Source organism: Chrysemys picta, unplaced genomic scaffold (genome assembly GCF_011386835.1).
Source record: "Chrysemys picta bellii isolate R12L10 unplaced genomic scaffold, ASM1138683v2 scaf252, whole genome shotgun sequence".
NCBI lineage: Eukaryota > Metazoa > Chordata > Testudines > Emydidae > Chrysemys > Chrysemys picta.
In genome coordinates this window covers 40306-60656 of record NW_027052959.1, presented here as the reverse complement: position 1 = coordinate 60656, position 20351 = coordinate 40306, and the positions used below count along the sequence as shown (strand labels likewise).

Here is a 20351-nt window from a genome sequence, read left to right as displayed (position 1 = left end):
GTGCATATCTCTCTATCAGTGTTAAAGAGGGTGAACAATTTATAAGTTTACCCTGCATTCGCTTTATACAGGGTAAAACGGATTTATTTGGGTTTAGACCCCATGGGGGTTGGGCATCTGAGTGCTAAAGACCAGCACACTTCTGTGAGCTGTTTTCAGGTAAACCTGCAGCATTGGGGCAAGTAATTCAGACCCTGGGTCTGTGTTGGAGCAGACGGGAGTGTCTGGCTCAGCAAGACAGGGCTCTGGGGCCCCAAGCTGGCAGGGAAAACAGGAGCAGAGGTAGTCTTGGCACATCAGGTGGCAGCTCCCGGGGGGTTTCTGTGATCCAACCCATCACAGGTCCCTCCCATGACCCCGGTGGGGAAGGACAGGCTCTAAAGCCCCGGCCAGGCCAAAACTAATCTGGGCTGGGGCATCCCATGGCTGGGCAGTCACACATTGGCTGGCTTGTGACTCGCCTGCCCATTGTGACATGCCCCCTGCTGGCTGCCAAAGCCTCATCCCCTCATTGCCAGGCTTGGCTCTGGCAGAGCGAGAGCTGGCACGTGCCGCTGGGAAAGCTGATCCAGCCGTTTCAGCTCCGCCACCGGCAGCAGAAAGTGGGTGGCCCATATACACGCCAGCTTCTGTCCACTCCTGACTCCAGGTAGGAGAATCTTCTATTGCCCGTCTCTGCTTTTCCATTGCATCGCCAGCCACACCGAGCCTTCCCCGAGCTCCTGGCTGGGCGGCGCACATCTACCAAGTGCCCCGGTGCCGGCTGTCTAGCCTGGTGCCAGTGAGGAAGTGGGCAGCGGCATGCGCACAGGAGGGAGTCTGCGATGGCCAGACAGAAGGGGTCACACCAGTCCAGCCCGGAGGGGACGGAGACTAGGGTGACCAGATGACAGAAGTGAAAAATCAGGACGCGGGGGGGGGGGGGGGAACAAGCCCCTCCCCTGTGCGCGCCTGACCCCCCCCCCCCCAGCACCAGAGGGTGCGCTCAGGCCACGTCCCCCAGCCCCCTCCCTCCACCCGCTCTCGGCCAACTGCCTCCCCTCCCGCTCCGCTTGGAACGTACCAACGCTGCAGATGGGGCTGGGGAGCCGATGACCAAACACACGCCTCCCCTCACATCCCGCACTGGGGCTGGACCGGGACGTGTGGGAGAACCCGCCCGACAGGACGCTGGGCTACTGGCCCTTTAAAGGGACGGAAAAACATCCGGTTCATGGCCGGATCGCGGTGCCCACAAGTGCGGCCCCATGGCCCTGCCCGAGGGCCGGCCCCGAGAGCACTGCCTCCACCCCGGCCTCCCCATGGGTCTCCCGTCCCTGCACCATCATCATCCCATCCCGCACGGGCTACCCAGAGCAGCATCGGACCCCCCCCGTCCTCCCTCCCAGAGCCTGCCTGGCACAGCCCCCCCCGCAGTGCTAGCCTCAGGATCCAGCAGGCAGGTCCCGTCCGGGGACCCCAGCACCCCGCACCCACTTACTGCTGCACTCTGGGTCGGTGCAGCGCTTGCACTCAGCGAAGCACCGGCCAGATGCTTGGCGGCCAAGCAGAGGGGCCACTGTGCGGGCAGGAGCAGGGCAACTAGGGCGAGGAGCAGGAGGGAGAAGCGGGGCCGTGCTGCAGCCATGTTCACAGGGCTGGCAGCGGGAGGAGGAGGGAGCGTCCCTCTGGCTCCTGTCTGCGTAGCTCCGGCACGGGTCAGGTTGAGGGGCGGGGGGGCTCGTTGCTGGTGCCTACAAGCCCCGCCCCTGCCTTTGTGCGTGCCTGGGGAGTGGGGCTGCAGCACTCTGCAGGCGTCTGCCGGCCGGCCAGCCCAGCAGAAACTCAACTGCACTGCCCCAGGGCCCGGAAGAAGACGTGAGCAGTGCCGCGGTCCCCCCGATATCGGGACAAAGTGCGTCCCGACCAATGTAAGGTCGGGACGCGGGACAAGTCCCCTAAAATCGGGACTGTCCCGATAAAATCGGGACGTCTGGTCACCTAACGGAGACAGGGAGGAGGGTTTGGCGGGGCTGGTGGCAGGGCACGGGAAGGCGACACAGGCTGGTAGATGAGGCATTGGGCTGGGATTCAAGAGAGCGGTGTTCAGTTCCCAGCTCTGCTGTAAGTCTTCTGTGTGAGATCAGGTGAGTCCCTGTCGCTCTGGGCCTCAGCAAACTAGGGAGAACAGGTCCCTGCTCCATGCGGGGGGTTGAGAGCCTAAATACAACAACACCCGCGTGCTCAGCCACTGCCATGATGGGGCCAGGTAAGGGTCCAGACAGGGAGGTAGCTGGTGGCCAACATGGGCCATGTGGGGGTGATTAAAGGCAAATGGGAAGAAGCATGAGAGGTGTGTGTCATGGAGTCCCCAGACAATGCTCTGGAGCTGCTCCCTATGAAGCCACTCAGGACTCTGGTGAAGTCTCCTCTCTGTGAGCAGACTGTCTTCTGGGCCAGAAACTCAAAGGGCTTTCACCTTCCTGGGTCTGACCTTGGAGCATTCAGCATCCTCTGCCCCTCCTTGCACTTCCCACAGCGAGTCCGCCCAGGTGGGGTCCTGGGGAAGCCAGAGAGTCCTGCACCCCCACTTCGCAGTCAGACGTGACTCTTAGCCAGCCAGTAAAACAGAGGTTTATTAGATGATAGAAACATGGTCTAAAACAGCTTGTAGGTACAGAGAACAGGACCCCTCAGCTGGGTCCATTTTGGGGGGCAGTGAGCCAGACACCCACATCTGCACTTCACTCCTCGTCCCCAGCCAGCTCCAAACTGAAACTCTCCAGCCCCTTTCTCTGGCCTTTGTGTCTTTCCCGGGCCAGGAGGTCACCTGATCTCTTTGTTCTCCAACACCTTTAGCTATCCCCTTGCAGGGGGGAAGGGCCCGGCCATTAGTTGCCAGGAGACAGAGTGTTGGCCATTTCTGCACACTGGCCTTTATCCCCACACCTAGAGACTTAAGAAATGCATAGGGGAAGCTGAGGCACCCCTACAGTATTCAGAGGAAACATTAAGAACAGTCCCACTTCCTCACAGTGAGGGAGTTGGAGAGTCTGTGGGAAGCCCCCTCTCTTGTGAAATCAACCACCCCCAGACGGTGCGAGCTGCTCCAGATCGGGGGAAGGGGCCAGCTGTGAATTTGGAGCCAGATCCTGGTTTGGATCTGAATCCACCGGTGCTGCGGAGCGTTCAGCTGTGGGGAGCTAGCTCCCGCCCGTGCCAGATCACAAAGTGCCACTTCAGCCAGCCGCCTGCCAGGCTCTGGCAGCGCCCTGTGTGGAGCTGCAGCTGGGCCCTCCAGAGCCGAGCTGCTGCTCCTCCTCTCTGCTGGCCAGCCAGCCGCAGCTCCTCAGCACCTGCCCGCTCAGCCCCACCTCAGTGCTCCTGCCTCCCCAATCTCCTCCCTGGCGCTGCACCTTGCCCCCTGCACCTGGCATGTCAATACCCAGAGGGCCGGGAGCCAAGCGTCCCGGGAGCCATCTGTAAGGTGCTGATTCCCTCCTGTGCTGGGCTCCAGCTAATCCACAAGCCAGGAACTGGCCTTGTGTCTCCCAGAGCAGGTATATCAGTCTCACAGCAGCAGCTCAGTCTGTTCAACATCACTCCAGGGCCAGGAACTCGCTTCTGCCTGACATAGGCAACAGGCTGAGCCTGCTCCAGCCCTGTTCCTAGTCCTACTCCAGCCCTGGTCTCGCTCCGGCCTTGCTCCACCCATGCCCTGCCCCGCCCCCTGAGTCCAGCTCCAACCACTAGGCCTGACCACCTCCATCACCTTTGCTGACACCATCACTTCCATAGGAAATGGCACTGAGGTTGCCAGGGGAACAGGAATTCTCAGGGTGCCAGGAGCCATTGTTCTATTTATCAGGACAGTCCGATGCCAGGACAGTGCCCCTGAGCACTGGAGAGGACTAGGGCTGCATTAGGACACTTGAAGTGCAGCTGCTGGAGAGTCAGCAGAACCGCCCGGAGACAGCCACGCTTGCCTCCCAGCCCGGGAAGCCCAGAGACCCAGAGCGTAGACGTCTCTCAGAGCATCTCTGCCAGCAGGAGACATTGGGTGAGGAATAGAGCCGTCCCTCCTTGGGGCAGGAGCCATTCAGGAGACCAAGCGTGGGGGGAATCGGGCTGTGTGTGTACAATGTCTAGCACTGCAGGGCCCTGATCCGGGACTGAGCCCTCTGGGCACTGCCGAAATACAAAGGAGAACAGCAGGGCTGGAGGATTTACAGGCTCCGTGTGAGGAGGGCTGGTTGGGTTGAGCCAGCAGTGAGTCCCCAGTAACACAGAGCTGCGCTAGTGATGGAAGATCTAGTTTGTCTTCCCTACTTAGCACAGTTCAAAACTTAGCACTGCCCAGCTGCAAGGATCCTGGCGGGCCCTGGTATGGTTGTAGCAGCAGACTCAATGTTTGGGAAAAGCGAGATATGTGCAATAGGCAATGTAGTTCCATCTGGGCACCAGCCAGCTCCTGTGCCCCAGAGAGCTCTCACAGCTCACACTGAACCAGGGGCAAAGGGGGCAGGAGGTTGGAAGAGAAGGTGCCAGCCTGGGACCCAGGAGACCCATAGTCAATTCCCAGCTCTGCCACAGATGCTCTGTGTGGCCTCGGGCAAATCCCTTATTCCCTCTGTGCTGCAGTTTCCTGTCTGTTCAGTGGAGGTAGCAGCCAGGCCCTGCCCTGCAGGGGGAGGTTAGAATAAATGCAATCGAGGTTGGACAGTGCTCTGATGCCATGGGGATGAGGGCCAGGATGGTGCCTAAGACACACCAAAGGCAAGGGGGAGCTACAGAACTGGTGGTGAGAGGGGTTTGGCCTTTGACTGTCTGCTCTGGGTGCCTGGGCTGTCAGACTCCAGCCAGCCACTGGCATTGCCAGACCTCCCTGATCTATGGTGCTGCTGCTCTCCCTGCTTCTAGGAGCCACTGCCTCCCCCTGAGCCGAGACTCCCGCAGCAATCATCTCCTGGGGCTGCCATGGCACTGAGCGGCTAGCAAGGCCTGAGACCCAGTTGGGCGGGGGCGGGGGGGGGGTGCTATGAAAGCAGTTTCTGTGTTGTTGCCGCGGTGGGAGGGGAAGCAGAGATGGGGCCATTTTACATCCTACGGCCAAGGCGCCCAGCAGCTTGGGCAAGCACAAAGAGCCGCCCGCGTAGGCTGGGAGCTGGGGGAGGGGAGCGTTCGGGAACCCCTGTTCTGCGCTGTCACAAGGAGGAGGAACCGGGATGGAACTGATTCTCCCACTCGGGGATCTGGAGACCTCCCCCCCGCCCCCGGCTCCAGCTGTATGGACGCGGGGAGGGGCTGTGGCCTGGGGTCCGCAGAAGCTGGGACTAGATGACCTGAGCGGTCCCTTCCGGCCTAAAGTCTGTGACTGTGGGGAGCGGAAGGTCCCTCCCATGACTCCGGTGGGGAAGGAGAGGCTCTAAAGCCCCGGCGAGGCCAGAACTAGTCTGGGCTGGGGCAGCCCATGGCTGGGCAGTCACACATTGACTGGCTTGTGACTCGCCTGCCCATTGTGACACGCCCCCTGCTGGCTGGCACAGCCTCATCCCCTCACTGCCAGGCTTGGCTCTGGCAGAGCGAGAGCTGGCACGTGCCGCTGGGAAAGCTGAACCAGCCATTTCAGCTCCGCCACCGGCAGCAGAAAGTGGGTGGCCCATATACACGCCAGCTTCTGCCCACTCCTGACTCCAGGTAGGAGAATCTTCTATTGCCCGCCTCTGCTTTTCCATTGCATCGCCAGCCACACCGAGGTTGCATGAGAAGGTACCAGCCTCCCTGCCGCTCTCCTGCCTTCTGCTCCTGCCCCTTCACGGGTGTGTCTGAGCAACTCCTGCTGCTCACGAGCCCGCCCCACCTCCCCCACCCCGCTGGCCTCGCCCACCTGCGAACTGCCACGGCCCCAATATTCCTTGGGGAAGGGATCAGGGTCATTCCATGGGGCAGGAAGAATCCTGAGTGGTTGGATCCAGCCTGTCTGCTGTGCAGCTTGTGAACCAGGAGAAGGAGAGGTGGGAGTGACCCAGAGGAGGCCGTTTGGCCTGTGGGATGGGCTGCTGGCCTGGGAGTTCAGACACCTGGGTTCTAATCCTGGGTGACTTTGAGCACATCCCTTCCCTTGTTTCCCTGCTGGCTGCCTTGGCTAGTTAGAGTCTGAGCCCTCCAGCCCAGCGATTGTCTGCAGCACCTGGTGCAACAGGGCCCTGAGCTCAGCTGGCATCTGTAGGTGCTGGTGGGACAGAAATAACTGGGCTGGCCCTGATGCTGAACGGGGCAATCGCCTCTCGTCACTCACAAGCAATGCCTTGTCCTGGCTTCTTGTAGGATGGCTGAGGAGGGCCGCCCAGAGCCCAGGCGTGCCTGGGAGGAGACAAAACCTCCCCCAGGGAAGAGTCGGCAGAGGAGGGAATGGCAGCAGCAGCAGTGTGCGCACCATCCCGGTGAGTGGGCGCCTTCTGGGTGGGCGGAGGGGGCTGCAAAAATGGCTGGGGCCATGGCCCTGCATTGGGGTGGGACTTGGCCCCTGTGGGGGTTGGGGGGGCAAGACTAGGGTGTCATTGTGGGGAGAAGACTCCATAGACCTTGTACTGCTCTGGGTTGCCACGAGATGGAGAGACAGGAAAACCCAGGCAGGGGGGAATGGCCCCTCCTGCTGGCAGCAGCTGCAGCCACTAAAGCTGATCGGGGCATAGCGGCAGAAGCATCAGGTGGAGACTGACTGACTCGCCCACCCCGATCTGTCACGCTGCTGGGTCGGAGGATGTTTTCCACCAGTCGAAGGGGATGCTTGGTGCACGGTGGGTTGTTAAAGCCTAGGATTGCAGGGCGCCGGCCAGAGCGTAAGATGCTCCCTGATGTTGCAGCCCCATCTGTTGGCTCCTTTGTCGCATGTCGCAGCACAGGGCATTTGGGGGGAGTGTTGACGATGGGAGCCCAGTGCCTCTGGCTGATTGTTGGTGGCAGGAGAGGCAGTCAGAACAAGCAGAACGGGCAGGCCCTGGGTCCCCATATCCCATGCAGACTGGGCAGCAGTTCTCTCTCCTGCTGCAAGGACCAGACCGATTCACTCCCAGTCCCTCCGCCCCCTCCAGCAATGGGCCGGAGAGTGGGGACACCCCTCATGGCCTGACATCGTCCCTCCTTCCAGGTGTGGCGCTCCCCAAATCCCCAGACTGAGCCTGCATGCTGGGTGGGGAAGTGGGGTGGCCGCTGGGAACCAGGGCTCCGACTGGGTCTTTGCTGGGCTGGGCAGCAAAGAGGTGGGGAAGCCAGGGATCGCTGTGCCAGACCCTGCTCCCCTGCTGGGGCGGGAGTGGGGGCAAGGGTTTTCTCTAAGATCTCTGTCACCCAGACTGCAGCTTGGCAGACCCAGGTATTACCACTGCTCTGTCTTTGATCAGATTCACCATGGCCATGTAGCACCGCCTGCTTTAAGGGGCACAACTGGAAGGAGAGAGAGGCCCTGGAATGCATAGACTCCTTTCTGAAGGGCAATGACCAGGTACCAAGAGCCCTCCTCTGACCTGTCAGCTAGTGCCCTGTCCACATGCACATCTGCCCTTCTCCAGATGATGCATGGATTCTAAGGCCAGACGGAACCACTGTGACCTCCTGTATAACACAGGCCAGGGACCTGCCCCCAAATAATTCCTGTTTAAACTACAGCATTTTAAAAAGTCCCGTCTTGAGTTACAGTCCCTAGTGTGACGGGTTGCCCCCCTTTGAGGTGCCACCTGCTGTACCGGGCTACCACCGAGCCCACCTGTTCTGCCAGCCTGGGCCCCCTTTACCTCGTCTTGCTGGGCTAGGCTCACAAGCCTCTTCCAGCCATACACTCAGGCAGGGCCACGCCCAGCTGCAGAAAGACACAGACACTGAGATCAGCTCTGGGAAGACTCAGGTGAAAGGGCTTGTCCCAGTACTCTGGTGCCCACCTCCTTTGGAGTACAGACCCAAAGGTTTTATGAAATTCGCCCCCTCCCTCCATGTGGAGAGAGGTATGCACAACTCTTTGCCCCTCCCCCCAGTTGCTAATTGCACAAACTGGGTTATGGTATAAACAAGCAATAAGATTATTAACTACAAGAGGTAGCTTGTAAGTGGTTATAAGAGATAGCAAACGGTACAAAGCAGATTGCATTAGTAAATAAACACAACACGCAAACTAAGCTTTCCACACTGGATAGATAGGCTCTACATGAGCAAATTCTCACCCTGAGTGATAAACAGGTGGGCAGATTCTTAAGGGACAAGCTGCCTTGGCTTTGCAGCTTGGATTTCCCAGGTTTTCTTACACAGGCTAGGAATCTCTCTCCAGCCTGGCACCATCACTTCTCATAGTTCAATCTTTGTCCCTCAGGTGTTTCCATGTGTCTTATTGCAGGGAGCGTGAGGTCCCCCCCCGATGTCATTGTTCCCCTTTTATCTCCTCTTCCCACCCGCTGGAAAACTCTTTTGCTGTGACCTGGGTCCAACGGTTCCCATTGTGTAGCGTTCTCTCGGAGAGGTTTCTATTGTGGACAGTTCCTGGGCTAACCCTGCTGCTTATGTGCATTTCCTCAATAAGCCATTGTTTGGCGTTTTTACTGTTGTACCTGAAAGGCTGTTTTGAACCTCACAACGTGTTTCAGGAACACAGACATAGCTGAACTTCATAATTTCACATACAACGATAGCACATACAATCCAATGAGACATTAATGTCTAGCAGATAAAGACTTTTAGAATGATACCTTACAATACGTACTTTGTACAAAACATGTCCTAATGACATGACAGTGGCGAATATTGGGGTGTCAGGGTGTCCCACCCAGCTGTTCCTCCCACTCTGTCAAGCCCCCAGTAACACTGTCTGGCTGCCTAGCCCCCATGTTGCAGTTCCTCTTTGGACACCTACCCCGTGAGATCTGCTCCCTCTCTAGTCCGGTTTCACACAGAGCTGCCCTGCCCTCCCCAGATAGTCACTCCTGTTACCAGATGAATGGCCTTCTGCCACTCGGCATATCAAAGCCTGAGCAGCACTGGGGGGAAGCTTTCTAACATCTATCCCATTGGCAGCTCCTTTCCACGCTAACCTTCCTGTTTGTGTCTCATCTCTGCGGGGCGTAGGACGAGGCCCAGAAAATGAATTTTTTGAATTCCATCCTCAACCTCGTCATAGACATCGTGGCATGGAGCCCAGAAAAAAATATGGACCGCAAAGCCCTGCTAGTGGAGAAGATAACGGTGAGTAAAACACACACTGGGGCTGTGTTACCTGGCGGGTTTAGTGATTGGCCTGGAGATCTCTGCAGATTTGTCTAACTTGAGCTACCAATCATTGGATCGTGTTAGACGTTTGTCTGTTAGACTGAAGAGCCCATTATCAAATATTTGCTCCCCGTGTAGGTACTTACAGACTGTCATCAAGTCACCCTGTAACCTTCCCTTCGTTCAGCTGAACTAATTGAGCTCCTTGAGTCTCTCACTGTCAGGCATGTTTCCCAATCCTCCAATCACTCTTGTGGCTCTTCTCTGACCCCTCTCCAATTTATCAACATTCTCCTTGAATTGTGGGCACCGGACCTGGACACAGGATCCCAGCAGCGGTCGCACCAGTGCCAAATACAGAGGGAAAATAACCTCTCTAACAACTGGAGTTTACCCTGTTTCTACATCCCAGGATGGCATTAGCCCTTTTGGCCCCAGCGTCACACTGGGCGCTCATGGGCAGCTGATTACCCTGACTGCCAAGTCTTTTCCAGAGTCACCGCTTCCCAGGTTAGAGCCCCCCATGCTGTGAGTGTGGCCTGCATTCTTTGTTCCTAAACATAGAACTGTATGGAAATGTAGATTGTTCCCTTGCACCCAGCTTCCCAAGTCACCAGGTCGCTCTGTATACGCCAGTCTCCCTGCCCAGAGCCCCAACACTCTGCAGTCAGTGCCCACTAGGGAACTAGCAACAAATCTGCTCCATAGATTTGGCAAGTCTTTGCTCTCCAGCACTGCAGAAAGCTTTCCAGAGCTCACCTCCCTTCCCTGAACGTGGGACAGCGTGGGCTGGTGGGTGGTCCAGTGGGCTGGGGCTCAGCACACCTGGGTTCTACTCCCAGTTCTGCAGTAAGACTTTGGGCAAGTCATTTCCCCCTCTGTGCCTCAGTTTCCCTTCCATGCCTTGTCTCTTCTAGTTAGCTCGTGAGTTCTCTGGGGCAGGGACTGGCTCTCACTGTGTGTGTGCAGCACCGGGCACAAGGGGGCCTGATCTCAGGTGGTGTCCCTGGGTGCTAATGCTGATGGAGCCTTTCAGTGCACTGGCGCGTGACACTGGGGCACTGACCACAGGCCCTGCACTGCGCTCCCCGGCTGGAGCCCTGCACACCATCAAGTCCACAGTAGGACGACCTGGCTGCCGAGCCCACATGTTGCAGGCCCTGCGCTTTGCTCCCCAGTCGGAGCCTTGAAGGAGCTTGGAGCCTGGCTGGCATTTCCCCACATTGTCTCCCCAGGAGATGCTTCAGCACGAGTCCGTCGACTCCCTGACCGACATGGTGCGTCAGCAAGCGATGCTCATCATCATGGAGATGAGGTACCCAGCCTGCCCGGCCCAGCCAGTGCTGTGTGCAGCCAGACACGCCAGCCTCTTGGCATGGCCAGTTCTCCAGGGCATTCCCCCCTCTGCTCCTCCCCCATCTTCTGATTCCGCCGGGCACGTGGCAGCAGGTGATGGTGCTGGTGCATGTGGGCTGGCACCAGTGGGTAGATGGTGGAGGATTCTTCGGTGCCTGGCGACCTCTCCACGTGGCCATAGGAAGATGTGGGGGAGGGAGTGAGGGGGTTAGGACTGGTCCCCTCTGGGACCCCGCAGGAGATGGCTCTGGGGGGAGAGGGGCAGTTGGGTGCTGCTGGAGCGGAGCAACCGAAGTCACTGCCAGCTGTGCCAGCTGCGTCACACCGGCAGCTCAGCGACCCCCTGTGGCTGAGAAGTTGGGCAGGCTGAGCCCTGGCCCGTGGCACTGCCTGTGCCATGGGGGGCTCTCTCTCAGCGCCGCTGGTGCCCTGCTCTGAGCTTCCCAGAAGCCTGCCCATCAGGCGTCCGGAGGTGGCAGATGCTGCTGGCTGGAGCTGGGCTCTCGCTGGTGGCTCAATAGGTTCCCCAGGAATGGGAGGGGGAGGCAGGGCAGGCGCTGGAGCGGCTCTCCCCACTGGGCACTGGCTTCCTGACAGCGGGGCAGGGGACGGCATTGGCCACGATCCTGTCTCTGCTGGGGCGGAGGGAGGTGATTTGCGTCAGCAGTGGGCGTAGCTGCCACCTGCCACGAGGGGCGTGGCTCTGTCCTGCAGGGGGCAAGTAGTCACCTGGTACCTCATTGCATGTGCTGGGGCCATGCTCTGGCAGTGGGGGTGAAGAGGTTAATGCTGTCTGGGCTGTCTCCACCTTCCTCCCCCCCTGCACACAGCTGGGTGCCCTGTCCAGCAGGCTGAGAGCCCTGGGCAAGGGGCAGGGCTTGGATCCCTGCCTGGATTCTGCCCTGCTGCGGGCTGATGCAGCATCTCTCTGCTGGCCCGGACTGTGCAGCCGCAGTGCAGACAGCTGTGGTGGAAGAGTCTCTTTGCCCCCAGCGGGACAGGACTGGCAGGCTCCTTTGCACTGTGGCCACTTGGTTCAGAGGCACTTTGGTGCCAGCAGGCTCTAGTCTCCCGTCCGTGCCGTTTGTGGGATGTCATTTCTCGGTGAAGCGCAGTGCTCTCTGCCCCAGCTGGTGAGTCCTGGTGGGGTCACAGCAGACAGCTGCAGACTGCACTAAGTCCCTGCCTGTTGGTATGAGAGAAGGCAGCACCAGCTCCCTCCACCGCCCCCTGACCTGTTCTCGTCTGCCACCCACCAGTTGGAGCCCCCTCAGGTGTTTCCATGTCCTGGGAGCCTGACGCCAACATTAGCGCGTCAGTCCCGCCTCAGCCCTCCAATCCGCACGTGTTTCTTCTCTTAGCAGAGTGAAGCCACCGCTGCAGGACCTGGAACGATCCAGCCTGCTCACAGCCTGCTTCTCCAGCGTCTTCTCCCTGCCTCCAGCAGAGACCATGCAGGGCGAGGAGGCTGCTCTCTACACCAAGGTAAGCCCCAAACCGGCCACGCAGAGCCACCCGAAACCAAGTGGGAATCCTGCCGGTCGCTCGTGTACCTGTCCCCCGGGTAACCTGGCACTGGCACATGAGTATAATAATCACAGCTCCTCGGCAGGACTTCAGCTCAGGACCTGCAGCACCAAAGCACAGGCCCCACCACTGCAGATAAAGGAGTAACTCCCTCATAGGGTAGCAGTAGTAGGCATTTCTCCTTCACATGCACCGACAATTAGTGGGGAACAGACACTCCCTTCACAAGCACATTCATCCCCAGTGCGTGGCGGGGGGCACAGGCCTGTGATTGGCTGCTTCAGACGCACACAGGCCAGAGGAACCGAAGCTTGGCTGGAAATCTCCCCTCCAAATGTGCAGTCCTTTCTGACTCTTCCAGTGGGTTAGACTCCATGCAGTGGCCTTTCTGGGGACAGCAAAGGCAGGTGGTGTCCTGTTGCCAGGAGTTTGCAGTAGGTCCCCTGTGGGTACAAGTGAGTGGGTGAGCTGGAATACCAGGTGCTGCCGTGGCCTGGGGGGTGTCACATGCCAGGGCCTTGGTTCATCTCCTGGCTGGGTAACGCCACTTGCTCTGGTGTCTCCTCTGCTCTGCACACAGACTCTGAGAGCCATGGATCAGATGCTGAAGGCCTTGGCGTGTGAGAATCAGGAGCCCAGACTTCTGGTGGTGGAGAAGATCTTGGAGGTCTGGAGGCGTGGGGGCAGGAAGGGGACTAGTCCTGTAGCTGGGGTGGGGCTCAGGGACCAAGACTCCATTTAATCACAAGCATGGGACACTCCCCCTCCTCTTCCCCTCCCCCCCTGGTGCCTTTGGCTCCTCAAAGTACGTTCTATACAAAGGTTCTTGGGCTGGAGGGCCAAGTGCCCCCGCTATATCTGAAAAACGTCTGCACGGGGGGGGGTGGAGGAGTGCAGGATCTGTCGTGTTTTCCACTGAGCCCCCATCTGACCCTGGCATTCATTTGTGTTCACCATGGGCCCCACCAACCTGGCCAGAGCCCAGAGCGAGATTCCCCCAACGTTCTAGTTCTGGGGCCACAGGAAGTAGATTCTGTGGGTGGTTTGTGCTCCAAAAAGAGGGAAATGTCCTTGACAGAGATTCGGTCTCCTCGATTCCAGAGCCTGGGAAGAGGGAACACAGAAGTGCAGGGCTGGAAGGGATCTCAAGAGGTCATCTACTCCACCCCCTGCACTGAGGCAGGGCCAAGCATTCCTAGACCGTCCCTGATGAGTGTTTGTCCAGCCTGTTTTTTAAAACCTCCGTGATGGGGAGTCCACCACTTCCCTAGGTCACCTGTTCCAGTGCTTAGCCACCCTTAGACTTTTTCCTAATATTTAACCTAAATCTCCCTTGCTGCAGATTAAGCCCATTACTTCTTGTCCTACCTTCAGGGGACATGGAGAATAATTTGTCACCATCCTCTGTATAACAGCCCTTAACGTATTTGAAGACTGTTACCAGGTGCCCCCTCCGTCTTCTCAAGACGAAAATGCCCAGTTTGTTCAACCTTTCTTCACAGGTCAGGTTTTCTAAACCGCTGAGCACTTTTGTCGCTGTCCTCTGGACTGGCCCCAGTTTGTTCACATCTTTCTTAAAGCGTGGTGCCCAGAACTGGACACAGTGCTACAAGCTAATACACCTCAGAATGACATTTCCCTTTTTCACAACAGCATCACACTGTTGATTCATATTCAGTGTGAGACCCATGATAACCCCCAGATCCTTTTCTGCAGTACTGCCACCTAGCCAGTTATCCCTCACTTTGTTTTTATGCATTTGATTTTTCCTTCCTAAGTGCGTTACGTCACATTTGTTTTGACTGAATTTCATCTTGTTGACTTGAGACCAACTCTCCAATTTAGCAAGCTCATTTTGAATTCTAATCTGTCCTCCAAAGTGCTTGCAACCCTTCCCAGTTTGGTGTCATCTGCAAACTTTACAAGCATACTCTCCTCTCCGTTAACCAAGTTCTTAATGAAAATATTGACTAGTACTGGACCCAGGCACACCCCTGGGGAACCCCACTTGAGACACCCTTCCACTTTGCCAGCGAGTCAGTGATAACTCCTCTTTGAGTATGGTCTTTCCATCAGTTGTGCACCCACTTTATAGTAATCTCATCTGGATCATACTGGCTTAGTTGGCTTCTGAGAATGTCTTGTGGAACTGTGTCAAAAGCCTTACTAAACTTCATATACATCATCATATACTGCCTCCTTCCATCCACTAGGCAAGTAACCCTGTCAAAGAAGGAAATTAGCTTTGTTTGGCATGGTTTGTTCTGGACAAATCCATGGTGCTCTTCCTTATCACCCTATTATCTCCTCTAGGTTCTTACAAACTGTTTAATAAGTTGTTCGTATCTTTCTGGGTACCAAAGTTAGGCTGACAGGTCTATAATTCCTTGAGGCCTCCTCGTTCCCCTTTTTGAAGATAGGTTCTGTGTCTGCCCTTCTCCAGTCCTCTGGGACCTCAGCCCTCCTAACGGTTCAGAGATTGCTTTGCCTAGCTCCATCTAGGGTGAATATCATGTGGCTCTGCCAGCTTGAATTCATCTAACTGTCCTAAATTGTCTTTTACCTGTTCTCTCCCGAGTCTGGCCTGTATTCCTTCCCCCTCGTTGTTAATATTGTGTTAAGCATCTAGTTGCCATTAACCTTTTTAGTGAAAACTGAAGCAAAAAAGGCATTAAACACCTTGGCTTTGTCTGTGTCATCCATTATTTGCTCTCCTTCCCTGCTGAGTAGTGGCCCCTCACTTTCCTTTGTCTTTCTCTTGCTCCGAATGCATTTATAGAGCTGCTTCTGATTGTCTTTTATGTCCCTTGCCAGTTAGAACTCATTTTTGCCTTCAGCTTTCTGATCTTCTCCCTATGTGCTTGTGCTATTTTTTGGTACTTCTCCTCAGCAATTTGTCCCAATTTGTTTCTCTCAGGCCCTGCTCCCCTGGACCGCATCCAAGGAGGTGCATGGGCGGCTGAGGGCAGTGGAAAGGATCACCTGCCTGATGAAATTCATGGCTTGTCAACCTGAATGCAAGGTGAGCAGCCTGTGACCCTGGCCGCCTCCTAACTGCACTGAGCAGCCTCGCGGTGCAGCGCTCCCTGGCAGGGAAAACCCGGGCCTAGAATAGTGACTCAGCAAGATCCTCGGTAGGAGTCCAATCTACTGAGCACTGATGTCGATGGGTCTGTCCTCTGACTCCAGTGGGCTTTGGGTCGAGCCCCATAATTCTGTCTCCAAGGACTCTCCCCGCTGTTCCCCTAGCACCAAAGTCTGCTCCACAGGGTCAGTGCATTTACACAGGATGGCCCTGAGAGCAGCCTCTGAACCCAGGTGTCTGTTCACCCCCTTTGTCAGTTGCCTGTGGGATGCTTTGGCATCAGCTCCTGCCAGGCTGCCAGAAGAACGCCCCCTGCTCTGGGTGCTCAGGGCCATTTAGCTGCTCCAGCTGCTCCATCCCCCCTGTGTCAAGGCCTCCCCTTCGGCAGCTGGAGGGGGGCGTTTGGATGATGTGCCCCCAGAGGCTGAACAGAAGGAGGGAGGTGGGAGGGGACACACCGAAAGGGATGGGAGGGACCAAAGGAGCCAGAGCACTGGGGAGTGGGTGTGGGGAGGCTGTGCAGACCCCTGGAGAGGAGGGCAAGGGGTTTGGTGCGAGGTGGGGAAGAGCAGGGAGCCAGCGCAGGTGCTGCAGGAGGGGCAAGGGAAGGTCTGGCAGGAGGGGGAGATGAGAGGACAAGGCTGCAGTAGAGAGCCGGTGGGAGAGAGCCGGCAGGCTGGGGATGGCGCAGGAAGGGAGGACTCTGGGGAACTCCAGGATGGAGTGAGAGAGGCGGGATGCAGAGCAGAGGAGTCCAAGGTGACCCCAAGCGCCTGGGCCTGAGGTCAATGGAGGGTGGGGGGTGGGAGAAGGGGCTGGGATTAGGCGCTTGCCCTTGAGATGGAGACTGGACGTTAGTTCATTCGTTACCCGGGTCCCCACTCGGGAGCAAGGTTTGCTGACTTTGCTGACCAGATTTCCCCGTCCCTGCTGAGCTTTCCTCAGCCCCTGGTGATGGGCCCCACGGCTCCTCCTGCTCTCCTTGTCCCCAGTCTCTCTGCACTGGGCTCTGCCTCCCCCAGTTCTAACCCATTGCTAGGGCAATGCCAGGGGGACACGCTGCGCTAGGCCTGCAGGGGCGAGTGACTCCCTTTGCGCCCTCTCTCCATCAGGAAGCGGAGGAGTTCAGAGTCCTGGGCCAGCTGGTGGCGTGTGTCACTCTGTGCCATCCGGAGCAGGAGATCTGCCGATCGTCTATGGAGGCATTTTACCACCTCTACTCCTTCATGCTGCAGCTAAAATGTAAGAGCCATGGAGACCCTTGTCCTTCCTAAATACACTAACATGGGGTTTCCAAACATGGAAAACATATTTCTTGAACACTTCTGCCTTTTCTGCAACCTTTTAAAGAGTCTCCATCTAGTAATGAGCCTACACCACTGCTAAGATTTCTTTTGTTCCTAAATCACTTTTTTAAAAAAACCTCCTTATTATCCTTAGTCCTGCAAGCCATGGTGTTTCCCCTGATGTCTTTAGCTTCCCCTATCTATATGCTACTCTTCATAACTCACATAAGAATGGACATACTGACTCAGACCAATGGTTCATCTAGCCCAGTATTGTGTCTTCTGATAGTGGCCAGTACCTCATGCTTCAGAGGGAATGAACTGAACAGGGAAATTTTGAGTGATCCATCCCCTGACATCTAGTCCCAGCTTCTGGTAGTCAGAGGTTTAGGGACATGCAGAGTATGGGTTTGCATGCCCTGATTATCTTGAACCCAATTATACTTTTAGCCTTCACAACATCCCACGGCAACAATTTCCACAGGTTGCCTGTGCATTGTGTGCAGAGATACCTTCTTCTGTTCGTTTTTAACTTGCTGCCTATTCATTTCATAAAGTGACCCGTAGTTCTCGTGTTATGTGCAGGGGTAAATAACACTTTCCTATTCACTTTCTTCACACCAGTCATGATTTTATAGACCTCTATCATATCCCCCGTTAGTCATCTCTTATCTAAACTAAATGGTCCCAGGTCTATACTACAGACCTATATTGTTATAACGACATTGCTCAGGGGTGTGAAAAATCCACACCCCTGTCGCAGGAGCACCTCTCCCACTGACCTAGCTAGCGCCTCTCCGGGAGGTGGATTAAGAGCTTGTTGGCATAGGAACATCTTCACTTAAATGCTACAGCGCCAGTGCAGCTACGGCGTGTGCTGTACCCAACGAAAAGAGTGAGAACTCTGTTATTCTCCGACAGGCGATACAGTGTTTGAAGTGTAGACTTGCCCCCAGTCTTTTTCATCCTTCCTCATATGGAAGCTGTTCCATCCCCCTAATCATTTTTGTCACCCTTCTCTGCACCTTTTACAGTTCTGGTATATCTGTTTTGAGATGGGGCGACCAGAACTGCACGCAGTATTCAAGGTGTGGGCGCACCATGGATTTATATAGAGACATTATGATATTTTTCTGTTTTATTATCTATCCCTTTCCTAATGGTTCCCAACATTCTGTTTGCTTTTTTAACTGCCACTGCACGTTGAGTGGATGTTTTCAGAGAACTATTTACGATGACTCCAAAATCTCTTTCTGCATCCGAAGAAGTGGGCTGTAGTCCACAAAAGCTTATGCTCTAATAAATTTGTTAGTCTCTAAGGTGCCACAAGTACTCCTGTTCTTCTTTTTACGGATACAGACTAACACGGCTGCTACTCTGAAACCTTTCTTGAGTGGTAATTTAAACCCCATAATTTTGTATATATAGTTGGGATTATGATTTCCAATGTGCATTACTTTGCATTTATCAACATTGAATTTCATCTGCCATTTTGTTGTCCAGTCCCCCAGTTTTGTGACATCCCTTTGTAGCTCTTTGCAGTCTGCTTTGGATTTAACGATCTTGAGTCATTTTGTATCATCTGCAAATTTTGCCACCTCACTGGTTACCCCTTTTTCTGGATCATTTATGACTATGTTGAACTACACTGGTCTCAACACAGATCCTTGGGGGGGACCCTGCTGTTTACCTCTCAGCACTGTGAAAACTGACCATTTATTCCTGTCCTTTGCTTCCTATCTTTTAACCACTGACCCATGAGAGAACCTTCCCTCTTATCCCATGACATCTTCCTTTGGTTAAGAGCCTTTGGTGAGGGACCCTGTCAAAGGAGTCCAAGGACACTATATCTACTGGATCACCCTTCTCCACATTCTTTTTGACCCCTTCAAAGAATTCTAGTAGATTGGTGAAGCATGATTTCCTTTTACAAAAGCCATGTTGACTCTGCCCCAACAAATTGTGTTCACCGACGTGTCTGATAATTCTGTTCTTTCCTATAGTTTCAACAATTTGCCTGGTACTGAAGTCAGGCTTACCAGGGATCACATCTGGAGACTTTTTTAAAATTCACTGTCACATTAGCTATCTCATACAGAGGCCGATTTAAACGCTAGATTACATACCACAGGGCACATAAGTCTGTCTGGATGTCTCGTGAGAGCTGCAACCTTTGCACCAGGCAGGCAATTTACCATGTGGTTCTCCCAGCCATCACAAACCAAACTGCTTATATGTCTATTGATTGAATCCCCCATTATTATTACCAGGCTTTTCTTTGTAACTGGGGTTCCTACCTCAATTTGAGAGGACATCATGACTTCATCTGGAAGGTGGGTCCCAACTATGGGATCGTCTCCCTCTGCTCTAGCTCGATGTTCTCCTTCCCCGAAACTTTCACCCTCCTCAGCAGCACAGAGGCTGTCAGACTGGGGGTGGGACCACTCTACTGTGTCCCTAAAAGTCTCCTCTATGTACCTCGCTGCCTTCCTTGGCTCCACCAGTTCAGCCCCTCTGGCCTCCTGGTCTCCGAGGGCCAGTAGCTCCTTGGGCCAAATGCCCACATATGCTACCTGCCCATAGGGCTGGTAATCATACATGCTGCATTCAGTGCAATCAACTGGCGAGCCCCATGCTGCTGCTGCCCTTCTGCCTGGTTTATTTTTACTCTTCCAGGGGGGTTAGTTTGTTTAGTTTTGTTTCTGGGGAGGGGGTTATTGGCCTGAGTTTACAGTATGGTTGTTAGATGTACTTGTCTCTCACACACCCTCTCTAAACTTTCTTGCAAAACTCCCATTTGCTAACCGAACATCTGATTTATATTGCCTGCTGTCTGTTTCCCCTCCCTGGCTCAGCCTCATTGATGGTGGCTGTCAAGGCTGCTTCCCCACTCTGAACTTTAGGGTACAAATGTGGGGGCCTGCATGAAAACTTCTAAGCTTAACTACCAGCTTAGGTCTGGTCCGCTGCCACCATCCCAAAGCTAATTCCCTTCCCTGGATAGCCTTGAGAGACCTTCACCAATTCCCTGGTGAATACAGATCCAAACCCCTTGGATCTTAAAACAAGGAGAAATTAACCATTCCCCTCCTTCCTCCCACCAACTCCTGGTGGATCAAGATCCAAACCCCTTGGATCTTAAAACAAGGAAAAATCAATCAGGTTCTTAAAAAGAAATTAATTACCTTTTTAATTCAAGAAAAAAGGTAAAAATCATCTCCGTAAAATCAGTATGGAAAATAACTTTACAGGGTAATCAAACTTAAAGAGCTCAGAGGACCTCCCTCTAGCCTCAGGTTCAAAGCATAGCAATAAAGATAAACACTCTAGTAAAAGGTACATTTACAAGTTGAGAAAACAAAGTAAAACTAAGACGCCTTGCCTGGCTTTTTACTTACAAGTTTGAAATATGAGAGACTTGTTTAGAAAGATGGGGAGAACCTGGATTGATGTCTGGTCCCTCTCAGTCCCAAGAGCGAACGAACTCCCAAACAAAGAGCACAAACAAAAGCCTTCCCCCCGCCAAGATTTGAAAGTATCTTGTCCCCTTATTGGTCCTTTGGGTCAGATGCCAGCCAGGTTACCTGAGCTTCTTAACCCTTTACAGGGAAAAGGATTTTGGAGGCTCTGGCCAGGAGGGATTTTATAGTACTGTACACAGGTCAGCTGTTACACCCTTCCCTTTATAGCTATGACACTGGCGAACAGTGAAGAGCATCGGCAGCTCCTCAAGGACAAGCAAATCCTGTACGGCTCCTGGGACACCTTGTTCACCAACACCAGCGATATCACATGGGTAAGTACAGTCAGTGCTTCACGGGATTGTTGTGCGCAGAGTTATCAGGAGTCAGAAATTAGCACCCTAA

The 20351-nt window shown here is 55.0% G+C and overlaps 1 protein-coding gene across 1 annotated transcript in view; it reads left to right on the top strand.

The window, feature by feature from the left end:
• The first annotated feature begins 5997 nt into the window (after positions 1-5997).
• LOC135978421 (maestro heat-like repeat-containing protein family member 7) overlaps positions 5998-20351 on the top strand; it is a 45528-nt gene continuing 31174 nt past the window's right edge. The window contains exons 1-9 of the mRNA XM_065579368.1: positions 5998-6422; positions 7383-7483; positions 9091-9207; positions 10467-10546; positions 11952-12072; positions 12695-12781; positions 15032-15136; positions 16312-16441; positions 20175-20281. Coding sequence (XP_065435440.1) covers positions 6308-6422; positions 7383-7483; positions 9091-9207; positions 10467-10546; positions 11952-12072; positions 12695-12781; positions 15032-15136; positions 16312-16441; positions 20175-20281 — 963 coding nt within the window. The 5' untranslated portion in view covers positions 5998-6307. The remainder of the gene's footprint in view (positions 6423-7382; positions 7484-9090; positions 9208-10466; positions 10547-11951; positions 12073-12694; positions 12782-15031; positions 15137-16311; positions 16442-20174; positions 20282-20351) is intronic.